This window comes from Sprattus sprattus, assembly GCF_963457725.1.
Source record: "Sprattus sprattus genome assembly, chromosome: 5".
Lineage (NCBI taxonomy): Eukaryota > Metazoa > Chordata > Actinopteri > Clupeiformes > Clupeidae > Sprattus > Sprattus sprattus.
The window spans coordinates 3,350,532-3,375,531 of NC_137924.1; the positions used below are offsets into that span (position 1 = coordinate 3,350,532).

A 25,000-nucleotide genomic window follows, 5' to 3' on the forward strand; every position below is an offset into this window, starting at 1 on the left:
GTTGTCCCAACTTAAAAGTCTGTACTTATGGAGGACTGAACAGTGGTGGTATGATTTACGTTTTTTTGTCCAGTATTTTGAGAACCTGTTTGTAAAGAGACATGACTGATTTAAGGGGAGTGGAGTTGGCAGTAGACCAGGTGGGTAAACAGTAGTTAATGTGAGATAAAATCAGCAAGAACATGTACATTTTAGCAGCCTTGGTGGACATATGATTTCTAAGATGCTTGAAGGCAGCAGCAAAACCAACACACTCTTCTCAACTACCAGTCATTATAACACTTTTGATCACATTAAGAATATAGCTCTAGTTACTTTATGCTACACCATTAACCAGACTGTTAAGTTCAGTGTAACACATGACTTACCAGTGTGTAACAGCACTTAGATACTGTGCTTCCATGACCCTGAACTAGTTGTATGTGTTGTGTATTCACACACATCCCATAACTAAGTCAGCATTCCTCCCCCTTCACTGCATTGCTCATCTCCACTCCTCACTAACGTATCTTGATGCTGAAACCCTTATTCATGCTGTGACGAACCATTATGTTCGTCCGCTTTCCTTGGTGTCCTGTGTTGTGCGAGTGTTGGTATGGTTGTCTGCATGGCTGTGTCTCGTCCCAGGTGCTGATTAGCCCAGGTTCCACCTGCGTGGGGGCGTGTCCGCGTGCTACAAAAGACCTGCTCTTCCGCACACCGGGAGAACGGACAAGAAGCACACTTTGTCTAGCGTGTATTTAACCTTCTTTAAATAAATGCCCGTAACTTTGAGCTGTGGTTGTTACAATGCTTTCATCACTTCACACCTGATCTGGCAGATCCAACAAAGACAAACTGAGCAAACCATTCCCGTAATATAAGGCCCATTAGGACATATTGTTGATGCAGTTAAGATTAATGAAGCATTTAAAGATTATTATGAAAAGCTGAACAGTTCAGAGTCCTCTCCCAATCAGGAGCTCCAGTCACAATTCTTAGAAAATCTTAATTTACCTCAAATCTCAGAGGAAGATCAGATAGATCTAGAATAAGAGCTAACAACACAAGCATTATCGGCAGCGATCTATAGGAAAGTCAAAGATAAATTGCTAGTCCCCGTCTAAATATGCTGTTGGAAATGTTCCAAGAGGGTCTCTTCCCTGAATCAATGAGAGGAGCCTTAATCACTCTACTACCAAAACCAGGGAAAACGAATCAAAGTTGTGAAAACATGCGTCCAATAAGCCTCCTTAGCTCAGACACAAATCATTGTGTAAAGTTATTGCAAGGAGATTGGATACTCTTGTTGACTAATCTAATAGCAGAGGACAACAATGGGTTCATTCAGAGCAGACAGGGATTTCATAATGTGAGAAGGCTCCTCGCCATCCTCGCCATGTTTTCTAAAACATCTTAGTAACTCTATTCCTGCCATGTTAGAGATCAGCAGTTGATTTGGGAAAATATCTGGGTACAAGATAAATAATTCAAAAAGCATGTCAATGTTGCTTAATGTGAGGGATGGACAACAGCCCAACTATGGTACAACCATTTTTCATCCAACTGAATGCTTTACATTTTTGGGCATACAAATTGTTTCAAAATTCAAGAAGATTGTTTCTGTAAACTATGACCAACTCAACTTAGAACCATTATGCTCTATTTTTCTTCTCACAAGTACCCCATCTTGGGTTGACATGGAATCCTCTAGAGTCACTTCTGACCTGTCCTAAAGCCTATACCTCTATTGATCTGAACTCAAAAACCTTAGGAAAAACACCTTTAACCCAATAGTACTGAATATGATAAATGTTTGGTATTAAGTCAAGAGGTACTTAGGAATTTAATAATTTGTCTTGTTTTAGCCCCATTTGGAGCAGCAAAAGTTTTAAACCAGGGTGGCTTGACGTAGGGTTTTGGGTTTGGGCAGACAGGGGTAAAGACAGTTGCAAATTTATAGGAAATAGCTCATTCTTTTGAATTTCCTGGGAAAAACCTATTAAAATACTTACAAATAAGAAAAGTTATCTGTACCTCCCAACATAACTCATTAATGATACCCCCTTTATGACATAATAATTTCAGGGTCACAAGTATCCTCACATCATAAATTAGAAGCTTGGAGTAAGGACTTTAAGAGGATATACATAAATGGAAAGATTACTTTTATTGTGAGAGGTAAATACGGGAAACCCATGGAACCTATGGAAACCATTCTTTTCATTCCTTGAGCATGGTGGGGTTGACGGGATGACATTTAATGGAGAAAGTGTGTTTAAGCTAGTATGATCTTGCGAGAAGCTCAACCTCAATAGTCTAAATCTTAAAAGTATGTTAAAAATCAATAAAGATATTTGGAAGTAATTTACCAAAGAAAGGATTAATTTGAGCTCACTTGTATTATAAGGTCCATGGAATTTCTATAATTTGTGCTTCAAATAGTATTTTTGTTTTAGCACTGTTGGAAACACACCAGGATATGACTTTTGAAGACTCTGAGTTGGCAATAGTGGAGTTGCATTGTATGTTAATGAACACTTTCCTGTAACACTAAGGTCAGATTTGATGAACACTTATGTTGAACTCATGTGGCTTCAGATTAATCTTTCACACTCCGTTTTTAGTTGGGGTTTGCTATAGACCACCAAGTTCCAATGTGACCTATTTGGATGGGATATGTGAAAATCTGTACTTGGTTACAGATGAAAACAAGGACATCGTTCATCTTAGTGACCTGAATGAGCAAATGAGCTGGTAGACAAGCTCGCTCCCATCAGGAAGAGGTCTGTTAAGAACAGTAGTGCACCATGGATTGATGGTGAATTGAGAGCACTTATGTTGCAAAGAGACAAAGCCTAGGCGGCTGCCCAAAATTCAGGGAATGCCACTGATATCATTTGCTACTGTAAGCTAAGAAACCAAGCTACAAAGCTAAATATCAAAGTAAGGAATTATTTCAAAGAAGCAATTTGTACATCTACAAATGATAGTAAAAAAAAACTGTTAGGTGTGGTGTTTGCAATAAATAGCTTGAGAAGGTAAATCAATTATTTCTTGTCGGCTGAATCGATAGCGCTCATACAAGAACTCTTCCTCTGAAGCGCTAATCTAACTTATATTGCTCCTTGGTCCATGGGATCTCTCCTTTTTCCGGGGGGTGTGGCAAGCTTAACCAGCTTCACTTAAATTAGCCTGCACTGGAGCAGGTTGGACTTATTGATGTGTTGCTATGGTGATTTATCCAAAGTTGCTTTTTCCGAACCGAAAGGAGGGAGTTATATTATCTCATCCTGAAAATTATCTCAGTACTGTAACTCGCTAGACGGGCTACGATGGACGGGGCCCCTGGACATTCTACTAATACAGCACTAGTGCACCTGACTGACTAGTGTCTAACACTGGATGCTTATCAGGTCTATCGTGGTGTCACATTTGTAGTGCTTCCCAGTTGTTTGGCCTTGGGCTGCCAGAAAACACCTACATAAATATCATATTCTAAGATTCATGCATAATGTGATTTGGAAAAATACTTTCTGAAAGGTAGCTGCGAGCAGGCTTTTGCCATACATACACGACTCGCCAAGTTTTCACTTGTTACTTGGTTACTCTTAGTTAACCCAGCTCCACGCACTAACTGTTCCCTATAGGGCCTATATGACGTGGAATTACAATTTTTCACTATTGTTAAGAAGTAAAAAGCGAAAATTCCGCACAATCTGCACAACCTTCACGTCATGTATCAATCGCTCTCCCCAAGTGGGAAATACTTAAGACTCCCTTATCTGCATTAGACTCTGATTTTCCTTGTGAACACACTGATGTCCATTACACATCACGTTGTTGTCAAAACACTGTACACAAAGTTCTGTTGTTGCACACATTTCTCAAGTAAAATCTCAAAGCATCAACCTGCAAGACACAAATAGTCAAATCTCTAAACTTTCAAGTCTTTTGACCAATTTGCGGTGAGGACTGCACAATACAAGTGTCTTGAGCCTCTGTTTGAAAAGATCGACAACCAGAGAAGGAGAGGGGTAAGAGTGAGAGGAGGAGGAAGAGGAAGACAAGAAGGAGGAGGAGTAGGAGGTTGAGGAATTGGAGGACAAAGAGAAGGAAGAGGAGGACAAGGAGGAGGAAGAGAATGAGGACAAGGTGAAGAAGGAGGAGGAGGAGGAGAAAGAAGAAGGAGAATGGTCATCTCTAATGAGATTTGGGCCGCTGTGGTAGACCATGTTTTCATGGTTTTTCATTAGAACCTTCAGGATGGAGAACAAGTACGAAATTTGTTTGCCTTGTGTACTGTAATACTGCGTATCAATAGAATATAGTGTGCTCACAGTATTTGTATTTTGCAGGACTGAAAGAGAACCACACTGTGGAGGAAGAAAACACACTTTCAATATATAATATTTTGGGATTTGTGTTAAGAGTTTTGAGAAAACGCGGCATGCTTTCAAAAATGTGTGTAAGCAATTGAGAAAAACTGTAAGCATTTTGTAGCAACAATATTATGTCAATACAATCTAGTGTTTGGTGGAACAGGAGACTGAAATTGTAAATATGGTTTGTGAGAACAACGGTATTGCTGTTTTATGTTTGACTATAAAAAATGTAGGCCTACACTGATACATTTTATAAAAGGAGAAATGGCTCAATGAGTCATTGTCATTCATATGGTGTGTTTCGATGATTGTGTTTTCAATTTTGCACTTCTGTGTGCTGTAAATGCTTGGTAGTGTGCAGCAAATGCTTAGTTGTGTGTACTAAATGAATGTACTGTATGTGTGTGTGTTTTGAAAATATGGCTGTGTGTACCAAAGGAAAACACGAGTTCTATTTTGTGAACAGTTAAGAGATTTGATAGCAAAGAGTCATCTTGCAAAGGGAGTGTCAGGTTTAGCATTTTGTGTGTGAGGTTTTCAGTTTTCTGTGTGCAGTTTTGAGAAAGCCGTTATTGTTTTGAAAAACGGGTTTTAGCAACAGTGAAAAACTTTCGAAAGACGTATTTTTTCAGAACAGAAACATGCGTCATTTTTGGGTTATCCTAAGTCTGATTGTGTTTTGTTTATTTCTTTCAGTTTTTTGTAACTTTGTTTAGTACGTGTTGACATTTTTGTCTATGTATACTTTCTCGATTTATACTCTCTATATCACTTGAATTCTTACTCTCTCTGTTTTTCTCTGTATAACCTGAACGTTTTTTTACTTAAATGAATATTCATGACGGACCCCAGGAAGACTAGCGACTAGATTATTGTATGTGTGTGTGAGAGAGTGTGTGTGTGATGTAGAGAGTAGGGGTATGGTGTGAAGGTTTGCAGTATGAAAGTGTAATCAGGTTAAGTCTGAGCAGGTTTGTTGCATGAATGATAGCACTGAGCTCTTAACAGCAGAGGAACAGGAGACTTACATCTCAGCCAGACTCTTCCCTCCTTCTTGTGTTCTTCACTGATGACCTGGCATGTGTACACTCCTCCATCTTCCAATCTGCTCTCTCTCAGTGTCAGTGACACGTCTCCTCTCTGCAGCTCCAGGGTGTTCACACTCACTCTGCCCTCATAGCCCCTCCCCTCTGTCACATGACCATTCTTATACAGGTAGATACAGTCTCTCTCATTAAACCACCTGATCTCCATGGCAACAGCACTGGTTTCAGGAGAAAGTTGACAGGGCAGAGTGCCATAATCACCAGGAGAAAACGTCAGAGCATGATCAGGAGTGACCAGTTTAAAATCTGTAGGGGAACAGGGAGTTGTGTTAATGACTTTCACACACAGAAACACTCACACACACTAAAATTGCACCTACCTTTCTCTCTCAAACATACTTGAATTACACCCACATTGTATTCTCTCTCTCTCACAATATATACTATAAGACACGTAAATGAATCTCTCTTTCACACACACACACTCTTCAATTACACCTACCTACACACTCTCTATTTCTCATTGTCTTTCTTTCTTTCTTTCTCTCTAGTCACAGAGATAGGTTACAGGTGCATACTCTCTCAGTCTCACTCACTCACGCAGACACTTACATTACATACTCACTCTGTTATACACACACAAACACGTATATTACACTCACACATACTCAGTCTCTCTTTCACACAGACACACACACTATTGAATGACACATACATCACACACTCATACAACACACGGATACACACACATGACACATACGTACATACTCACTCTCTATTTCTCACACAAACAGACACACACTTCAATTACAACTACATACTCACACTCTGTCATACACACACACACCCGTCAATAACTTTTGGGAAGCTTGTTTTCAACAGGTGAAATTGATTGTTTATTTCAGTGGTTTTCAAAAGTATCTATCTCTCTCTTTCTCTCTCTCAAACACACACTTAGATTACACATACAAACTGAATAATATTGCATAGTGTTAGTGTTTTTTTATATACTGTACTTTCAACTCATGTGAATCCATCAGAACATTAAGTAAACTGGCGCCACGTTCCATAACAGTCAAATGGTCAGCCAGCCCTTCCTGTCTGCAGACCTTCACCCCTTTCATACCTAATTAACCCCATACTGTTCCCCTTCCTAATATGCCCCACCTTACACCTTAAACCAGACCCCCAGACTATATAATGTACCCGCAACTACACACTTATATTACACCTAGATACTCTGTATGGCAGTCTCTCTCACTCACTCACACTCACACCTACATGCTCACTCTCTTTCTCACTCACACACAAACTTAAATTGGACCTATATAATTAATCTCTATTTCTCACTCTATTTCTCTCTCTCTCTCACACACACATACACACACACACTTAAATTACACATACAGTGAATTCATATGTCCAATGAATTCAATTAGGTACAGGTGGACTTCAGTCAAGTTGAAGTAGCATCTCAAAGACCATTGATACAAGTAGGATGCTCCAGAGCTCAATAGTAAGTGTCAAAACTTAAGGCCGACATTCTATGACTGTGTTACTGCGCAGTTGCTTCGATCGTCTTGTGAAACATTTGTAGTTTTCCTTCGGTTGGTGGGTGTCGGAAGGCAATTAAATAAACATGGCGGACCAAACTCCGTAGATGGCCGTATTTGTATATATATTTTGCTTAGATGTTTAAATGACACAGAGAAATAGACACAGCAAAATGTAAAAACCCTGTGATTGTAACTGAAAAATACCTCTGATGGGATCTGCGGGGGGTCTGAGCCAGCTATCTAATGTTAGCATGCTACTACCCACAAGGTAAACAGCAATTTAAAAGTTGTTTGTTTGACTTGTTCTTGCTTATATATTTTTTTAAGTTACAGAGAAATATACACTGTACAATGTTAAAACCCTGTTATTGTAACTGAAAAATATGTCTGAGGGGATTTGCGAGGTGTCTGAGCTAGCTTTCTAATGTTAGCATCCATGAGGTAAAAAGCTTGGCCCTGTCGGAGAGTTAAAAATTGTCGGAGGCGCATGCAAGCATGCAAGAGGTGCTTGCGGGTCTTGCGTGTTTCCCTGTCTGCGGAAAGCTGACCACAAATTAAATGCAGATGTGAAGATTCTGGCTAAACTTCTTGCCTCAAGACTAGATAATGTACTATCCCAGGTCATATCAATGGACCAAAATGGATTCATGAGGGGCCGTCACTCCTTCAGTCCTCAATGTTCTCATGAACAAATTGGAATCAGATTTGAAGAGATGGTCTGTTCTTTATGTATCTCTTGCAGGCAGAGTTAATTGCATAAAGATTTTACCTAGATTTTTGTACCTGTTTCAATGTCTCCCAGTTTTTCTGTTTAAAACCTTCTTTCAGTTATTGGATAAGTTAATCTTTTCATTTCTGTGGGCTGGTAAAAAAAAAAAAGAATCTGCAGAGAATTTTTGGAAAGACCTAGGGACCAGGGCGGCCTAGCACTTCCCAACATGAAGAAATATTAATAGGCATCCAATATACAAAAAGTCATATTCTGGTATTCTGGCTCCAAAACTGGATTGGTGCAAAATTGAGGCAATCTCCTGTCTGTCTACATCTCCCTCTGCCTTAACTACGGCAAAATTACCATTCTCACCATCAAACTTCCACTCTTAAAATATGGGCACAATTCAGACAAGAATTCAAGCCCTATGTAAATGAGCAAATGTGTAAAATGTGGGAACTTGAAAGTGTCTAAAAAGTTTTTGAATGCACTGTACATGCTCACTTTCTCTGTCTCATTCTCTATCTTTATCTCACTCTCTGACGCACCCGCACACACACCATAAGATATCTCTTACCTGTGTCCATGTACCAGGCTGCCATTATGCCTTCCTGAAACAGAGACAGATTATTGTGTCATGTTCTCCAACATCATTCTCAGTCTCCAGTGGGAGTCGTCCAGTAGACTTGCTTCTTTCTATTCCTGTCCTTCTAAGGCATTAAGGACAGATTCTAAGACAAACTCCAGTTATATAAAATACACTGCAGTAACATTTACCTCCCTGAGCTATGCACCTAATCATTAACCCATCATCATCATTATGAGAAGGTGGATTTCCTGCCTTCTCACCATGGCAAGAGAAGGGCTGTTGCCTCTTTAAAATACTGTCACTCCCCCAACACAATGGTTGGGTCCGGGCATCCCCACAACAGTGGTATGCTCCAAGGGGAGCTAGTTGGACTATTTAAGCCCAATGGTCATGAGAGAGAGCCCTCTGAGGAGAGACAGGCATGACAGGGAGAGCAAAGAAACCACTTCCCTGATGTTAGGTGAAGTTGTTGGTATCTAGATGTGTGGATATTGTTTTTGTACCTTGTCTTTATGCCTTGTTTTCATGCCTAGTTTCTGTGCCGTGTTCATTGTGCCTAGCCAATGTGTTTTAGTTTATGTGATTATTTTTAGTCGCTAGTGGAGGTTCTTAGTTACTTGCCTAGTTTCTGTATATAGTTTTTGGCCTAGCTTGGGCCTTCAGAAGATGCCGGTATTTAATATAAATACATATTTTTTTATAAGAAAGCTACCATCTCTTGTCCTGTGGTTTTCCCCACATCTTCACCAAGTCCAGGCGCCACATCCCAAATAACGTGGGGTGACTGGTCAGTCCCTCAAAATCATCATCACTGCACTACAATGTGTGTGCCAATTATTGCCCCCCCTCTGTGCTTTCTCGCCCATCTTCCCCAATGTTTCACCTTCCTTGCATTTCTGACCCGACACAGAACTACAGAATCAGAATCAGAATCAGATTTTATTGGCCAAGTAAGTTTGCACAAACAAGGAATTTGACCTGGTGAACTGGCTCTCAATGTGCTTATACAAAATAATCATAACAGCACAATACAAAAACAAACAATACAAAAATAAACATTGCAATGGTCTATGAAGTTGCAGAAAGTATATACAGGAGCTGTGAATTGTTACAACAGTAGTGCAAAGAAGAAGTCGATAGTGCAAGAAGTGCAGGGATAAATATATATGCTACAGTGGATAAATATATATGTTACTATGGGTTAGTTGTTCAGTAGTGTGACGGTACGGTGGCCGAGAAGGGCAAAACACAAAAACAAACTCGGGAACATTTTTACATTTTGTAAAACACTTTAACAAGTTTTCGAAACACTTTTACAAGTTTTTTACGAAAATTACATTTTAGAAAAAAACTTGTGCAAGTTCCGGAACAAAATAACATCTTAGAAAACATTTTTGCAAGTTCAAAAAAACATTTTTGCAAGTTCATTTTTCTTACGGAAGGGGAATGCCCAAGCTCAGAGGTTGAGCCGGAAATGACAAGGAAAGCGCTCGAATTCAAGTTCATAGCGATTCAAGATGGACAGCGGTAGAGCAGCGTTTTAACCCAGCGTCATTAAGTTTGCCTTTCAGAGACCTCAAGCTGATTTGTACATCATGTAAACACGACATCATGTCCACGATCACAGCGTACGAGTGTCCCTCATGAAAATAGAGTTTGCACTGCTGCAGCACATCTAGTCCTTTCGTCTGGTCTGCGCGATTTAAACATTCTAAAGACCTGCCACACGAAAAACAAAACCGTGTTAATAGTCTCATGTGTTGGCCACAGAACGGACAAAACGCTGCTCTACCGCTGTCCATCTTGAATCGCTAGTATGAACTTGAATTCGAGTGCTTTCCTTGTCATTTCCGGCTCAACCTCTGAGCTTGGGCATTCCCCTTCCGTAAGAAAAATGAACTTGCAAAAATGTTTTTTTGAACTTGTAAAAATGTTTTTTTGAACTTGCAAAAATGTTTTTCTAAGATGTTATTTTGTTCCGGAACTTGCAAAAGTTTTTTCTAAAATGTAATTTTCGTAAAAAACTTGTAAAAGTGTTTCGAAAACTTGTTAAAGTGTTTTACAAAATGTAAAAATGTTCCCGAGTTTGTTTTTGTGTTTTGCCCTTCTCGGCCACCGTATGACGGCGATGGTGAAGAAACTGTTTTTGTGAAACTGTGAACAGTGATCTGTAGCGACTACCAGAGGGGAGGCGTTTGAATATTTTGTGTCCGGGGTGTGAGGTGTGAGGTGGTGTACAGGTCTTGGATGGTGGGCAGGTTGGTACCAATGATCTTTTCAGAACATGATCAGTAGCTCCTGAGGCAGGTTGTACTCTGCTGGGCCTTCTTGATGATGGTGTTGATGTTAGGTTCCCACTTCAGGTTCCTGGAGATAGTGGATCCCAGAAACCTGAAGGATTCTACAGCCAACGCAGTACTGTTGAGTATGGTGAGGGGGGGCAGTGCTGGGGGCCTTTTCCTGAAGTCCACTGTCATCTCCACGGTTTTAAGCTTGTTCAGCTCTAGGTTCTCATGAAAGTGGATTTGCATACATGCACGCCCCCCCAGCTCCTTATTAGGGTCGCAATCGTAGAAACGTGTGCTGTCGGAATCTCCCGAATCCATACGAAAGCAACTCCTAAGGCAAGTCATGTCTAAGCGGAAAGCGAGCAAAAAACTCATATTTAACTTAACTGGTGCAGACATGGAGGTTCTGAAGGATATATATGTGTCCATTCTTTTCCAATATGGCTATTTAAACGCGATTGGGTTTAGTGTTTATTTATTTAATCACTTACATTTGCAGTGTTCATGTACATTTACATTCACATTCAGTCATTTAGCAGACGCCTTTGTCCAAACTGACGTACAAGGGAGAGAACAGTCAAGCTACGAGCAATAGAGACCTAGTGTAACAATAAATACTACCTCGTAGAATCATGACAATAAATGTGAAACGTAATTGTTAATGACACAAATATTCTCGTATTTATTATTATTATAATTATATTAATCCGAGGATGTCTGTAGAGTTGGCGTGAACGCAATCACCAACAGGTTCTCACAAATTCAGCCGTTAAACCTTTTAACACAGACAGTTTTTTTCAAATGTCATTCCTTAATGCGATTCCTCAAATAACCACAAAATGGCCGACGGGGCCATCTTGTGGTTATTTGAGGAATCGCATTTGAGAAGATTCCGGCAGAGTTACGACTGCTATTTCGCTTTCTGAAAGTCTTCTGAAGTTCAGAAGAAATCCCAGATGAGAAAACTATGGAGAATGGCAAATGTTTTCCTAAATCCATCGACGTGGAGTTCAGAAGAAAGTCCTTCTTAAAGTCTTCTCAACTGCTTTCGAGAATCAGGCCCATTGTGTGTATTTAAAGAATATATAGCTAGGACTACATTGTGTGTATTTAAAGATTATATAGATAGGGCTATATTGTGTGTTATTAAATAATATATAGATAGGGATATATTGTGTGTTATTGAAGAATATATAGATAGGACTACATTGTGTATTATTAAAGAATATTAAGATAGGACTATATTGTGTGTTTTTAAAGAATATATAGATACGACTATTTTGTGTGTTTTTAAGGATTATATAGAAAGGACTACATTGAATGTTATTAATATTGTATGTATGCTGCCTCTTATTGCACACTCACCCATATGTATACGTTCTACGTACATCATGTGCTGTTTAAGTATGGAGTGATCTGTTGTATTTCTACTGAATTTATACAGTGATACTATGTGTTGGCTAAGAGATTATGCATGAACTATTATTACATAAATCATTTCTGCTCTTCACAAAGTAGGTCTTACCTCAGTCGAGTGTTTCAGCTATGGGAGTGAAGTTGTGGTTCCTCTGCTTCTAAGAATCTTAAGACACCAAACACATACAGGCTGTTTCTCCTGCAGACTGGACACTCCTGCTGTATACAGGCTTTACACACACTGTGACTACAGGACAGGAGAAAAATATCCCTAGTGTTTCAGCGTAAACTGGAGAACTCCTCTTCAGAGAGATATGGAAGCCATTTTCTCTCCCAGTAACAGTCCCTCATCTGAAATGGCTGATCTACCGACTTCACTTCCTCTCTCAGTAGTGCTGAGTCTCTGTGCTTCTCTCCCAGTCCTGTGAAGCTCCAGCAATCATGAGTTCATCTAATACACTTCAGACACCATTTACATCGTCTTTGGAGAAAAGTCGTCTCAGAGGAGAAAGAACACACAACTACTCTGCTTTGATCGAGTAATAATGGAAGTGACACACACGGGATACAGTGTTTGTGCAGAGACGAAAACCAGTTCCTCTAGTCAAACAGCAGAGAAGAAGAAAGGAATGTTTGTGTGTGTGTGTCTGTGTGTGTGTGTGTGTCACACCCTGTCTCACAAATGTCATAGCCCCTCCCCTCTGTCACATGACCATTCTTATACAGGTAGATACAGTTTGTGTCATTAAACCACATGATCTCCATGGCAACAGCAGAGGTGACAGGGCAGAGTGGCATCATCACCAGGAGAGCGGGTTGATCAATACAAAGTAGAGCAAAACACATACAGGGATATAATAGTGTGAGCGCGAATATGTGTTTGTGCGTGTGTGTGTGTGTGTGTAGGTGTGTTTTTGTGTGTACACTGAGGCCTGATAAGGCCTGATAATCATGGTGACCCCCCCTCCCTCCTTATGAAACCCAAACACACTAACTCCTCTCTGAAACAGCTGGATTAGCCTCCCTAGGGTCCGGTTGCTTCTTGCTTACCAACTGGGCTTGGTACATGAGGCTCTACAGTACTCTACAGAGGCTCTACAGTACAGTTCACTGCATTAGTGTCTCTTCTGGTGTGTGGGTTGGTTCTGGATTTCAGTTCTGGCATGCCCGGTGACCCACCCTGGCGCAGCGGTAGCGGGGTCCCCTGGTCCAGTCGCCCAAGCCGGGGGATGCTGGCACCATCTAACGCTTCTTCTCGCTGGATCAAGTTTGGAGACACGGCTGGAACGAGCGGTGTTGGAATATAGCAGTTTGCTTTGCTGTCTCGCCATTTACTGAACATCACCATGAATGGCAGGTGGGTAGGGATCAAATGTGCAGACATGATACAGTGGGCAATGGTGGACAAGACGCTTATACGCTTGGAAAACTACACCAGGGCATCTCACATAACACACTGATTCTAAGACAAGGAGCAAAAATACATTCTAAAATTCAAACATTAATAACAGAACTACACATAGAATACACTGAATTCTGGGAACTACATACTGTACAACGAAGTAGCACACAAATCCACTTTACAATATTTGAATAGAAATATTGAACTTCTATACAGAATTGCATGAATATGTTGATAGAGATAATTTCGAAACACTGTTAATGACAATCAAATGCCTTGTATTAATAATTACCTTGTAAGAATCATGTGCGTATGGAGGAACATGGCTTTTCTGTGTTTCTGTCTGTGTGTAACCTAGATTATTAGGTGCCAATTAGTCTGCATATCTGAGAGAGGCCGTGCCTGCCGGGATGTGGGTGAGCACAACGAACTTGTTGTTGTTGTTTAATAAATATACTTAAATGCAACTCTGGAGTCCAGAGGTAACTTGAGTGAATTTTCACTTAACATATGTTCATTCTATGTGCTGCCTGTGCATAAGAGCAGGCAAGATGTCAAACAGAAAGTTCTGTAATCTTTATTATTCATATCCATGGAGAATCAGCATTCAGTTGCTGAGACTTTTTTAGTTCTCCATAAACATGCTCCTGCTCTCTGATCACGTGCTTCTGTTCAGCACACTCATAGATGAGTACCTCAATGGCCAGGTCAGAAAGCAGGAGCATGTTTATGGAGAACTAAAAAATAGTTTGTCCCAAGTCCTAACCATTCCCAAAGCCTTCACTGTTGAGAACAGTGAGGGGCCGAGGCAGCCACTCCATGTTTTGGGATGCGGGCTGACTGGAGTTAGTGGTAAGGATGGAAAACAACACAGTGCAGGAGATGATGGCTTATAGATTAAAACGATTACTATTTATTTTACCAAAGGATTCTGTCCAAGGACCACGAACAGGTTCAACAAACAAACAAACAAACAAACATACATAAATCCGTACTCAAACAGTACTCAAAACTAGTAAAATAACACTCAGTTCTCAGTTTTCACTTCACCTGATATCCAGTAAGTACTCCTTCTCTTCCACCCCCCTGAAGGAATGAGGCACCTTTTAAATAATACAATCAGCCGCTATTGGACCCAACCATTCCAGTGGAGTAACCCTCCCCACATTAGTCTTAATAGATAATAAGTGGATTAATAAACATTAGCCCATCACAAATTTCACCAATGCACCCAAAACATTTACAATATATACACATCTTACACACACCACACATATCATTAACATACAGTACATAGATAACAGCATAACATCAAACACCCCCCAAGACAATTCCTTTGTCCCTCCCCCGTGGGACGTGGAGAAATAGCGCTCCTCAGCGGCGCGTGCTTCTGCCTCCGAGCAGCAGGACTGGAGTGGTGTGTGAGAAAGTGAGAGTAACTGTGACATTAACAGTGTTTGGAAACAGAGAGTAAAAGTGTCATGACACGATGGTGCGTACCACACTATATGACATGGATGATAATGATAATAAATGGGTCAACGGTGACAACTGCGTGAAAATCGCGTTACAATCATGCAATGCGGTCGGCACTTGTACTTGCGCAAAACTCTTACTCCATTAACACACAATGGGGCTAGCGACATACATGACTAGAAGCATCTGTGTCTGTGTGAGTCTACTGTCTCTCTCTCACGCTCTTGCAGGGCAACGTGAATCTGCTGGCTCTCTCCCGCTCTTGCGGGCAACGTGAGATGAACTCCATTTTACTGCAAATGGTGAGAAGAGGGGTATTCATCTTTTCACAAGAACCTACAGTGACTCTGGCCAGGTCAGCAGCATAGTTTGTCCCAAGTCCCAACCATTCCCAAAGCCTTCACTGTTGAGAACCCACAGTGACTCAGTCTCTAAACTCTAACCTCAGGATTGAGTCCAGGCTTGAGATGACATAATTTGTCCCAAACATTTTATTAGTGTATCATTTCTCCCCCTCCATATCTCAACTCTGAACTGATCGTTGATGGTCAGCCTCCTCCACCAAACGACTGAGTTTATGTACAGTCTCCAACAGTCCCTCCATCTCTCTGTTCTTCTCCTCCATCTGTCTGTTGAACTCTCCCTCCATCTTCTCCTTGGTGATGCTGATGTTTTTCTGTAGTTCAGGCAGGATGATCTTCATGAGGTTTCTCTCTGCTTCAGCCCTGGCCTCTCTCTCATAGCTCTCTCTCATCTCCTCCATCTCCTCTCTGTGTCTCTCCTCCATCTCTCTCCTCTCTCTTTCTCTTTTTTCTCTCACTCTGATCAGGTCTCTCTCCATCTCCTCTCTCTGTGTAATCTCTCTCTTTAACTCTCTCTCCATCTCCCTTTTCTTCTCCTCATCCCTCTCTTCTTTCATCTTTCTCTCCAGTTCTGTTGTTCTTTCATTTAATATTTTAATTTCTCCTTCATGTTGCTGAATCTCTCCCTCCATCTTTGTCAGAGACTCATGGAGATTTTTATCAAGTTCCTTTCTTCTCTCTCTCTCCTTTCTCAGTTTCCTCTCCTCCACCTCTCGTTCTTTCTGTATCTTTCTTTCTATCTCTCTGAGCTGTTTCTCTGCCTCCAGGTAGGTCTCACTGCTGTAGAATCTGTCTCTGTTTCCTGACACCATCTCTTCTATCTTCTCTAGCAGCTGTGTGATAGAAGTGTCGTCAGGCCTGTCCTTAACGTTGAGAAGGTGACACCTGTTCCCACATTTCTCTACCAGCTGCTGAAGCTCCTGGCTCCCTGTCTGGAGCAACTCCTCCACACTCCTCTCTCTCTGCCCCTCAGCATGGGTAAAGAGGATCAGTGTGTGTGTCCAACAACCTTCCCCAAACATTTCCTCCATTTTCTCAAGCATCCTCCTCTCCTCTCCTTCAGACTGCTCCACTGGAATCACCAGGAGGAAGGCGTGAGGTCCTGGGGCAGACAGACGGACGCAAAGCCCCACGTCCTGTCTCAGGTCCTTCTCAGAGAGTCCACTGCAGAACCAGTCTGGAGTTTCCACCACGGTCACCCGTCTCCCAGCCACCTCCCCCTGCCTGCTCTCACTGTGCTGGGTCTCTGTGGATGTGTGTGTGCTGGACTGCCTCCCAAACTCCTCTGTGCCCAGGATGGTGTTTCCTGCTACCCTCTTTCCAGAGCTGCTCCCCCCCAGCATCACCAGCCTCAGCTCAGACACAGCAGGAGACACTGGGGGCGCTGGACCAGGACTCTCTCCTCCCACTGCAACACACACAATCACAGTAAACCGTCACACACAGCTCAGTTATTACATAGTCACAATAAGTAAACTAAGTCTATCATTTGTTAGTGAGTCAAATATTGACTACTTCAGCCTTTGCAGCCAGGTGTCTGGTCGCCATGGCTACTACTAACTAATAACTAAGCAGCTTCCCCATCTAGTGTTAGCTACAACTAGATAGGCCGACTCCAATGTGTGACGGTCCAGCTAACCCCGCCCACGGGCATATTGGATTATTGGTTTCGTCCTTGTTTCTGCTCAGGTGTGCGTGATTGGCTGGAGGATAAAAGGCTACGGATTCAGCATGGCGGTCACTCTCTGCTCCTCGCGGCTTTTGGCTTCTGTTGTGTTTTGTAAATGCTCCTATACTGATCCACACCACATTTTAAGTTATTCCTTTACACTGACTTACACCACACTTATATAGGGTTTAATAATTCAAATATTTCATGATTTCTAGTCTGTGTTAAAACTCATCCTATAATTTAATAAATGTCCTCTTTATTATTGAAATTTGCGTGGTCTCCCCTTCTATGTGGCGTACTCAGAGCCAGTCCGTTACAAATGCTTCATTAAAAAATAATTCTTAGTAGACATCCATCCAGCATCCAGAAACTACATATGTTTTAATGTCCAGGGTGGATTACATTGCTTGAATGCCACACATGAGTTCTCCAACAACTGTGAGAATGTTACACCCATGACATGAGCAGAGACCACTGATGACTTACTCCATGGAGGGTCATCCATACTCCTTCTTCTCCCCCTGCCAGGAGGATCTGGATCTTAGAGCCCAACAGAAACAGAAACAGAAACTGGATCAGAGGTCAATTAAACTGCAGTGGCAAAGCTAGTCGTTTCATATGCTGGACAGCCCGTCTATGTCCAGAGTGTATTAGGTTTGCATTTCTCATACTCACCATCTACAGGACTCTCTCCTCCCACTACAGACACAGACACAGACAGACACACACACACACACACACACACACACACACACACACACACACACACACACAGTTTAGAAGTCAGAAGCCTTTGTAACAGATTATCCAGTTATCATAAACTGTAGAACACTAAATCAGGACAATAGCAAAGTGTGAAGATCATTTATGAAATGTGGTAAATGACCGAAGCGGACCATGTTTTGGGATATGGGAAAACTGGAGTTGGTGGTGAAGTTGGTCAAAAATGGTGCAGTTTGTTTTAGTAGAAAAATGTATAAAATGATTTATCTTCCCTGGAAAATTAGTCTCCTAGATTGTCTTAAGTCAACTAATGCACCCAAAACCATATACAGTTTTTACCCCTTCCACACACTACGCAAATTATTGACATACATAGGAAACATAGCATCATGTTTTGGGATATGGGAAAACTGGAGTTGGTGGTGAAGTTGGTCAAAAATGGTGCAGTTTGTTTTAGTAGAAAAATGTATAAAATGATTTATCTTCCCTGGAAAATTAGTCTCCTAGATTGTCTTAAGTCAACTAATGCACCCAAAACCATATACAGTTTTTACCCCTTCCACACACTACGCAAATTATTGACATACATAGGAAACATAGCATCAAACAAGACAACTCCCTCTTCCGTGGGACGTGGATAAATGCTGCTTCTTAGCGGTGCACTGTAACACCCACCAACGTAATAACTTCCCACCAACGTAATAACCCTGCCAACGTAATAAAAAAGTGTGCATTTCAGACGTAATAGCCCGGCCAACGTAATAATTTCCTGCCAACGTAATAATTCTTGCCTCCTGCCAACGTAATACACAGCTTCCTGCCAGCGTAATACTTATTACGTTGGTAGGAAATGATTACGTTGGTGGGAAGTGTAACACCCACCAACGTAATAACTTCCCACCAACGTAAAAATCCTGCCAACGTTATAAAAAAAAGTGTGCATTTCAGATGTTATGGTCCGGCCAAGCTTGAGAAGTCTTATATTTTGTTACATTTTGTCCCACCAATGTAATACATTTGATCATTTGCTTAATAGATTCCACTGGGTAGTAAGTTTTTATTTGTATTGAAGGGGCAAAGACATGTCAGGATTCTCATCTCTTATCTGACACATTTAACCATACAGATATATGCCTCTTTTCCACTGTTTTCTGGTAGGCCTTCGATTGTGCAGGCAAAATGAGCGTTTGTGCACAAACCGTCTTTAAGATGGCCTATTTAACTTTGTGACCTTAATTGACCATAGGCTACTCAGCACCCCCTCAACATCCAAATGACTCGAAAATGGTTGGAATCGTTTGTGCTTCGTTTGTGCACGATTGTGCAGGCAAAATTAACGTTTGTGCACAAACCGTTTTAATATAATTTAACTTTTAATTTTTTGGAAGTAGGTGACGCAGCACCCCGTCAACATCCAAATGACTCAAAAATGCTTAGAATTGTTTGTGCATGTGTGTGTGGGTAAAATTAATGTTTGTGCACAAACCATTTGTATGTCACTTTGTTTGGTTTTTTATCATTTTATTTATGTTAAGTCCTAAAAGTTAAATATCTTAAAGACGGTTTGTGCACAAACGCTCATTTTGCCTGCACAATCGTGCACAAACGACGCACAAACGAATCAAAATACTTTTATTCATTAACTGGGCCCTGTTTCTCGACAGGTTAGTTGCTAACTAAGTAGCAACTTAGTAAGTTGCCAATGGGAAATTGCATTGCAACCAAGTAAGTTGCTAACTTAGTTAGCAACTAACCTGTCGAGAAACAGGGCCCTGAATTAGGGTTGCATTTGCATGTAGACTTTGTTGCCATCTAAGTTAACTTTGTTGCCATCACTATTTCTTTGTATTATTGTTCAAAACTGTATAGTTAAATGTGTCAGACAAGAGATGAGAATGTCATTGGGAACAAAGTCTTCAATACAAATAAGAGCTTACTGCCCAGTGGAATCTATAAAGCAAATGATCAAATTTATTACATTGGTGGGACAAAATGTAACAAAATGTAAGACTTCTCAAGCTTGGTCAAGCTATTACATCTGAAATGCACACGTTTTTATTATGTTGGCAGGGTTATTACGTTGGTGGGAATTTATTACATTGGTGGGTGTTACACTTCCCACCAACGTAATAATTTCCTGCCAATGTAATACTTATTACGTTGGCAGGAAGCTGTGTATTACGTTGGCAGGAGGCAAGAATTATTACGTTGGCAGGAAATTATTATGTTGGCCGGGCTATTACGTCTAAAATGCACACTTTTTTATTACGTTGGCAGGGTTATTACGTTGGTGGGAAGTTATTACGTTGGTGGGTGTTACACTTCCCACCAACGTAATAATTTCCTGCCAATGTAATACTTATTACGTTGGCAGGAAGCTGTGTATTACGTTGGCAGGAGGCAAGAATTATTACGTTGGCAGGAAATGATTACGTTGGCCGGGCTATTACGTCTAAAATGCACACTTTTTTATTACGTTGGCAGGGTTATTACGTTGGTGGGAAGTTATTACGTTGGTGGGTGTTACAGTGCACGCTTCCGCATACGAGCAGCCGGACGGGAGTGGTGTGCGAGAAAGTTAAATTATCCAGGGTGGTATATGAAAATGAAGTGAATGAAACATGAAATAGTGGGTACCGCACTATACTACATGGATGGTGATGCTAATAGACGGGTGAACCGTGACAATGGTGGTGTTTTTTTGCTTGTTTTTTTTTGCTTTACTGTGGTAAAATCGCGTCATGGAATCAGCACCTGAACTAGTGCTAACTCTCACCCGGTTAACAATGTATTGCATGAGGAGGGTGGCTGGCAAAATACATAACCAGACAGCTTTTATATCCCTTCAAATACACTGGTGTTTTCAAATGTTTATTACTAAATTAATAACAAACATGAAGATTTACTCTTTGGACGATCCCCATCAATACTGTCTCGTTTCCTGACGGGAGGAGGATCTGGAGTCCAACACAAATAGAAACTGGATCATAAGCCCTTTCAGTTACTGTAGTAGCTACTGAAGTGTTTGACACTGTGAACAGCACTGAGTGAGACAGGATTAATGATGATGGGGAGGCTCTCCTCCTAAAGCAATACAACACAGACAGATACAGACTGAGATTTAAAGGGAAAATAGGAACTGGAGCTGAGATGTGCAGGGGCGGCCTTTCCTACAGGCGGGATAGGCGGCCGCCTAGAGCGCCATCTAGAGGGGGAGCGCCAAATAATGCGCCCGAAAGAAGAAAAAAAAACACAATAATAATTTTCTTTTTTCCCCCCGGACGCATACATTGGCGCCCCTTCTATATCTCCAACCAATATTTTGACATTAAGAACTAAATCTAACATTAGGGTATATGAGCCAAAAATAAAAAACGGAGGGGTATGTTCTTCATTGGTATTGACAGAACGGCGTGCATGATTAGACGGGCCGGATTACAGAACACACCAAATTGCTCTCTCTACCGTTGTAAAGACAGGTGAATGATGAATAATGAATGACGTTGTAACCTCGCGAGGTGCAGGCATATGTACTTATGATGTACAATACACATTAAGGGTTGCTACAATATGTTATCATGAAAACACTAATGAACACAGTATTTCAGAGATCAAACTAATTTTGGAGAAACAGTGCATAATGAGCAGATAGACAACACGTGGGAAAAAAATAATACAACTTCTTCAGGGGGTTATCAAACATTATTGTGAATGACGAACATTAACATGGATTTATGGGAACAGCCGCTCAACAGCGCCTCGTCTGCTGCAACTAATTACAAAACAAACTTCCTCCAACAATGTCACGTAGGCCTAAGCGCAAATTAACTTATACTTTTAACGACATTGAAGCGAAAAAGTAAATTTCGCCACAAAGCTAAATTTAACAAATAATGAGAATACATACTGTAACGTGCCGGCATAGACGCCCCATAATGCCTTGCGGCGGGCGCATCATTTTCTATGTGTGATGATGAACTAACAATGTACCTGTTCCTTACTGTTCTTATTGCATGTCGTTGTACTGTGTTGGGACTGAGTTTATACAGGTGCGTGACGGTTACACAGTCTATTTGCTGCGATCGTTGTTGTGTTTATGTGAAATAATTGTAGGCTTACAAGGCAAAATAGCGTTTGAAAGTTTTCCGTTTTCGTGGGGGGAGTGAAGCTCGCCTAGAGCGCCAAATGTGCTAGGGCCGCCCCTGTGTGTGAGAGTGTCAGAGTGTTAATACCATGTGAGTGAAAATAGCAGTTCATTTAATGGGTAGTTAGTTTATAAAGAGGATCACTTTGATTGGTCATTTGGGCCTCAACACACGGTCTATGTTGTTAAACACTTAGGATACATATTTCTTCTCTTGCACTTACCAATCAGATGTTCTCTTTCTCTCTCCTCCAGCTGTCTGTCTCTCTGCTCCACCTGTCTGTGTTTGTTTCTCTCCTCGCGCTGTATGTCTCTCTCCTCCAGCTGTCTGTTTCTCTCCTCCAGTTGTCTGTTTCTCTCCTCCAGCTGTCTGTCTCTCTCCTCAAGCTCCCTGTCTCTCTCCTCCAGCTCCCTGCTTTGTTCTTGTAGTTGGGTTCTCAGGTCCTGTAGTTGGCTGTTCCTGTCCTGCAGTTCCTTTTCCAGTGACTCCAGTTGTCTTTTACTGGTCTCCACCTCACTGGTCATGTTCTCCAGTAGTCCCTCTCTCTCCTTCTCTCGTTTAGTCATGTTGTCTAGCTCTGTCTCTCTCTCCTGGAGGAGTTTATTCTTCTCCTCTAGTTGTTGTTTTGTCTTCTCCATCTCTTTATGCTTCTCCTCCAGTTGATGTTTTGTCTTCTCCATCACTTTATTCTTGTCCTCTAGTTGTTGTTTTGTCTTTTCCATCTCATTATTCTTGTCCTCTAGTTGTTGTTTTGTCTTTTCCTCCTCACTGGTCATGTTCTCCAGTTGATTGATTTTTTGTATTAACTCATCATCTGTTGCCTTCCGCCATGAGTGCAAAACTGGGAAGAAACATGTTGTAACATTATCTAATACAAAATACATTTGTGACACATTCATGTTTCACACAGACACTCAGGAAGTCTCAAAACACACACAAAAACACACACACACACACACACACACAAATTTGTTTTCTGACAGAGGCCAAAAAAATAATGTAGGCTTTGGTAAATTATTATTAAATTAGTTGAATTTAATCAAAAGATTAAGGCTAGATAAAGAAAGGTGGCTTGGTGATCTCTTTTTTAAACTGGTTTATTTACACTAAAAACGGCACAGGCTACATGAAAACGTTAGCTTGGCTAAATGATTATCAAACTGGTTAAGTGAAAGAAATGATGAAGGCTTCTTAACTTGAGGTCAATATTAAATTAATAATGTCTCTTCTCTCCCCATTAGGACCTGCAGACACCCACCCTGTCAGGAGCTGCTGACCAGGAAGAAGTCAGTTCTGGTTTCATAACTCACTGAACACCATTATTCATTCTGATATAATCTGCATTGAAGCACCTGGCATTCAACCGTGTATATGTTGATGATTAATCTGACTGTGGATTATTGACAGACTCAACCTGACCCAGTCACCACATAGCAGATCTCAACCTGACCCAATCACCACATAGCAGATCTCAACCCGACCCAATCACCACATAGCAGTTCTCAACCTGACCCAGTCACCACATAGCAGATCTCAGCCTGACCCAGTCACCACATAGCAGATCTCAACCTGACCCAGTCACCACATAGCAGATCTCAGCCTGACCCAGTCACCACATAGCAGATCTCAACCTGACCCAGTCACCACATAGCAGATCTCAACCTGACCCAGTCACCACATAGCAGATATCAACCAATCTTGGCCATCTGCACTGCATGATATGTAGGATTTACGACAGTCTTCGACCCTGTGTATTGCCGTAGAAACCCACATTGGTGTGAAAGCCCCCCCCCCCCCCCCCCCCTTGGCCAGGCCTAGGATTTGTTATGTTAATTGAATTGACCTGGATTGAAAACATCCCCCCCCCCCCCGCCAGGGGAGGCACCCCGTCACTGCTTCACTGATTTAAAAAACCTGAAAGTCACAGGTTCGATCCCTACTAGTGGCAACCATGGCCCAAGTTGCTTAAAGACTGTTAACGACTCTTAAAGACTGTTATCAGAGTAAGCCTGACTCTGTATAATTACATGCCAGAAACGAATCTCAAGAACATTAAGGTGAAATACTAATATATAAGTTAGGAACATTACACATAGCACATACCCTAAGTTAAAACTTTTAAACACATTCCACCGTAAACATGTGAGATAATTCGACAAGAGATATTGAACCAGGCCAGAGGATATTGATTAGGATAGCAAAGACCACTGGAACAGTCCAAGTGCCACCATCAACTCCAAGATCTTGATACCAATCTCCAAATGCTGCCAGGATGTGGTGTAGTTACATGTGTTACAGCACAACTGAATACCTCCAAATAAGCCCTGACTAACACTAAAATCTTCTCAGGGACTTTGACAGTAGATACATGTATTCCACAGACTGTGGCACTGATTCAAAGCCCGTTTGCCTTCCCACCTTGTCTATCATAAATTGTATCCTATAGCCTTTATATCGTCACCATGGGGGTTGCATAGTCAGGAGGGGGCACCACAGTCCTTTTCATGAAATGTAGTGTATAACCTATATTGGTTTAATGATGTAGTAGACTGTAAAGTAAATAGTAGATTGTTGATATCCATTGAAAATGTTTTATATATTTTAGGGCACTTGGCGCTGTCCATGCCCTGTGTGTACATAGCGGCGGCCCTGCAACCAATCATCTCCACTCCTCACTCAAATGGCAAAGATCCACCAATCATCTCCACTCCACTCTCTCGCTCAGCAGTAATCAGATCTCAACCAATCATCTATTCTCCACTCTCTCGCTCAGCAGTAATCAGATCTCAACCAATCATCTCTCACACTCACCCAGAGACTGGACAGATTCCTCCATCATCTTCCTCTCTTCAGCAGTTATCTCCCTTTTCAACTCCTCTTTCACTGCAATACCAGAGTAGAGAGATGAGCTCTTTAAAGCAGAATGAACACACATGGAGCACACAAACAAACACACACACACACACACATGAATACATCTGGAGATCACACAGACTTACCTGTATTAACAGACACACAGACACCACACACACACACACACACACACACACACACCACGTGAAAATTATAGGCCTACATTATTTGCTTGTGTCTGTTTGTGTATGTGTGTCTATGTGTAGTTTTGTGTTTGTGTCTCAGTGTATATGTGTATTTGTATGCATTTAAGTATATGAGAGTTTTATTGTTTGTAGTGTGTATGTGTGTGTGTGTGTGATTTAAGAGAACCTGCTTTCGAAGATCTCCACTTAT

General features: G+C 41.3%; 1 protein-coding gene across 1 annotated transcript in view; it reads right to left on the bottom strand.

Moving 5' to 3' along the window:
• Positions 1–15,372: 15,372 nt before the first annotated feature.
• Positions 15,373–25,000, bottom strand: part of LOC308365580 (uncharacterized protein) — a gene marked incomplete at both ends in the record, with an annotated part of 22,722 nt that continues 13,094 nt past the window's right edge. The window contains one exon of the mRNA XM_080839049.1: positions 15,373–16,619. Within this exon, the coding sequence (XP_080695175.1) occupies positions 15,373–16,619 (1,247 nt within the window). The remainder of the gene's footprint in view (positions 16,620–25,000) is intronic.